The following is a 2,500-nucleotide window of genomic DNA, read 5'->3' on the forward strand; positions in this document are numbered from 1 at the left end:
TCTTGCTGCTGAAGCTCTTCTTGTTGAAGCTCTGCTGACGGGCAAATCCAGGCGTCTGAACTGCGAAGCCAGGAATCTGTGACGCGAAGCCTGGGGCCTGGGAAGCGAAGCCAGAAGCCTGAGAGGCAAAGCCGGGACTCTGAGGGCCATAGGTTGGCTGAGGGCTGACGGCTGGCTGGCGAGTGGCTGTCGGCTGACGTACGGCTGTCGGCTGACGAGCGGCTGTCGGCTGACGAGCGGCTGCTGGTCGGCGAGTGGCTGTAGCCTGGCTACTGGCAGTTGGTCGCCGACTGGCCGTTGACTGAGTAGCAACGGGCTGACGGTTGTAAGACGCTTGTGCGGCTGCGGGCTGGGAGTTGAAAGCTGCTTGCGTGTTCACTGAGGGACGGGCGTTGACAGCTACTTGAGCATTAACCGATGGCTGCGAGTTGAAAGAAGACTGGGCGTTCACTGAAGGCTGGGCGCTGAACGTTGCCTGAGTGTTAACAGCAGGTTGGCTGTTGAAGGCTACTTGAGTATTGACTGAGGGCTGGTTGTTATAGGCCGCTTGTGTGTTGACTGAGGGTTGGCTGCCGAAAGTTGCCTGGGCATTGAAAGAAGGTTGGCTGCCGAAAGATGTCTGGGCATTAGCCAATGGTTGCTGGCTGAAGGACAGCTGAGTATTGACTGATGGCTGGCGATTAAAGGCAGACTGGGCACTGACTGATGGCTGGCGATTAAAGGCAGACTGGGCACTGACTGCTGCCTGAGCACTGTTAACTGGTTGCTGAGCGAAGGCCGCCTGGGCGCTGACAGCCGGCTGCCGGTTGAGGCTCGGACGCGGAGCCTTGATGACGTTAACGGCAGCGCCGATGCTGCCCTGGGAGCCGTCGAAGCTCTTGCCGAAGTTGAGGGAGCCAGAGGAGGCGAGACCCGCCGAGCTGTCGCCACTGAGGGAGTTCCTGTAGTAGTTCTCGACGACGGGGCCCTCCTCCTCGCTCACGACAGCCTGGAAGCCGGAGTCGCCGTCAACGTAGTAGCGGACGATCCTAAGGAATAGAATGGTACACAAAACCAGTAAAGTAATTACATCAACAACAAAAAAGAAAGAGAAAAAATAGAAACAAATCAAACAAAAGGAAACAGAACATTATAACAGAAGGAAAATAGAACAGCACAGTTATATCAGCGAAGCTACCTGAAGAGGCCATTAGGCTGCAGCCAGCGGTACTCTCCTTCGGTTCTTCCTTCCGGCGAAGTGGTCTCTTTGTGCTCCTTGATGTCTGCGGTTTCGGGCACGTTCACTCCATACGAAAACTGATATGGCATTGGCTAAAAAAAAATAAGAAAAGCATTATTCCTTCTTTGTCAACAAGGCTGCAAGATTTAGGGTTGACAATTATCATTTATAACACTTTCACTGGGTCATTTAATTACCGCTTTGACTTCTGTGGATTGGGGCGCTGCCTTGGAAGCTGCGACCATCAGGCAGAAGAGGAAGAACTGAAAATAGAAGACAAAAATAATGTTGTAAATAAGTTAACGTTTGGTTATATCCCTGTAAGACCAAATAAGGAAATATATTGTCGATTTTCTCTTTGATAGGTGTCATCCATAAATATCGAGTTGACGGAATTAACAGTTAGAGTGATAGAAAAGGAATCTCCACGAAAATGTTCCACGGTTGCGGAAGGCCAGGATTAGGATGCAGTTCCCTTGGCTTTTCCAATGCCTCCCTTTCTCCTTAAGGGAGATGGGCTTCCAGCGTTCTCTCTCTCTCTCTCTCTCTCTCTCTCTCTCTCTATATATATATATATATATATATATATATATATATATATAGAGAAAGAAGTTGAAGTCAGCTATACCGAAATGGGAAACGCACGAACACATGAAATTGTCTGATCGTGTACGTCGCTGGTCACGTACGTCCGTAGCGTTCCTGCTAAGTCATTCTACGTCCTTCCTTACGGACTGTCTCACCAGGCTATTATACGACTTGGGTCACTGGTGTCATTCTCACCTTTCACCTGTTTGCATTGCGAGGGAAGACCGTGTGATATTTTCTCCAGCGTTATAACAAGCGTCGAGTCGAGAAAGCTAACGTTTGCTCGGATTGATATATTTCAGCGAGTTTACTGAAGAATTGGACTGTCTATTTTTCATTATTAGTTTTCATCGATGGAATGCTGATGTCTTAAGGTGCAATCGGATGAATCTGCGTAATAAAGCGCGTCTCTCGAATTTTGCCTCTCTGCTTCCTGTTCTAGGAGGATGGATCACGGGTCACGGGTCACGGGTTACGGGTCACTCACCAATGTACGTTCGTAGAGGTTTCACTTATAACGGTAGGGTGTTGTACAGAGGCGTTTGACATTGATGAATTCATGGAGTAGTAAATGTAGGCTAGTACAACCTGTCGACAGAGCCCGGTTGAATCGAAACTCTAAGTTTACATGAACAGAGGAACGAGGCAGTCACCGGATGGTGTAAGTGACATGCCCCTTCACGCCCTTCGGCA

At 49.5% G+C, this 2,500-nt stretch overlaps 1 protein-coding gene across 1 annotated transcript in view; it reads right to left on the minus strand.

Moving 5' to 3' along the window:
• Window positions 1-2,500, minus strand: part of LOC125035352 (RNA-binding protein 14-like) — an 8,837-nt gene that overhangs the window by 736 nt on the left and 5,601 nt on the right. The window contains exons 2-4 of the mRNA XM_047627686.1: window positions 1,417-1,482; window positions 1,178-1,311; window positions 1-1,028 (exon numbers count right to left, since the gene is read on the minus strand). The exon at window positions 1-1,028 is cut by the window's left edge and continues 736 nt beyond it. Of these exons, the coding sequence (XP_047483642.1) occupies window positions 1-1,028; window positions 1,178-1,311; window positions 1,417-1,482 (1,228 nt within the window). The remainder of the gene's footprint in view (window positions 1,029-1,177; window positions 1,312-1,416; window positions 1,483-2,500) is intronic.

Source organism: Penaeus chinensis, chromosome 19 (genome assembly GCF_019202785.1).
Source record: "Penaeus chinensis breed Huanghai No. 1 chromosome 19, ASM1920278v2, whole genome shotgun sequence".
NCBI classification, from domain to species: domain Eukaryota; kingdom Metazoa; phylum Arthropoda; class Malacostraca; order Decapoda; family Penaeidae; genus Penaeus; species Penaeus chinensis.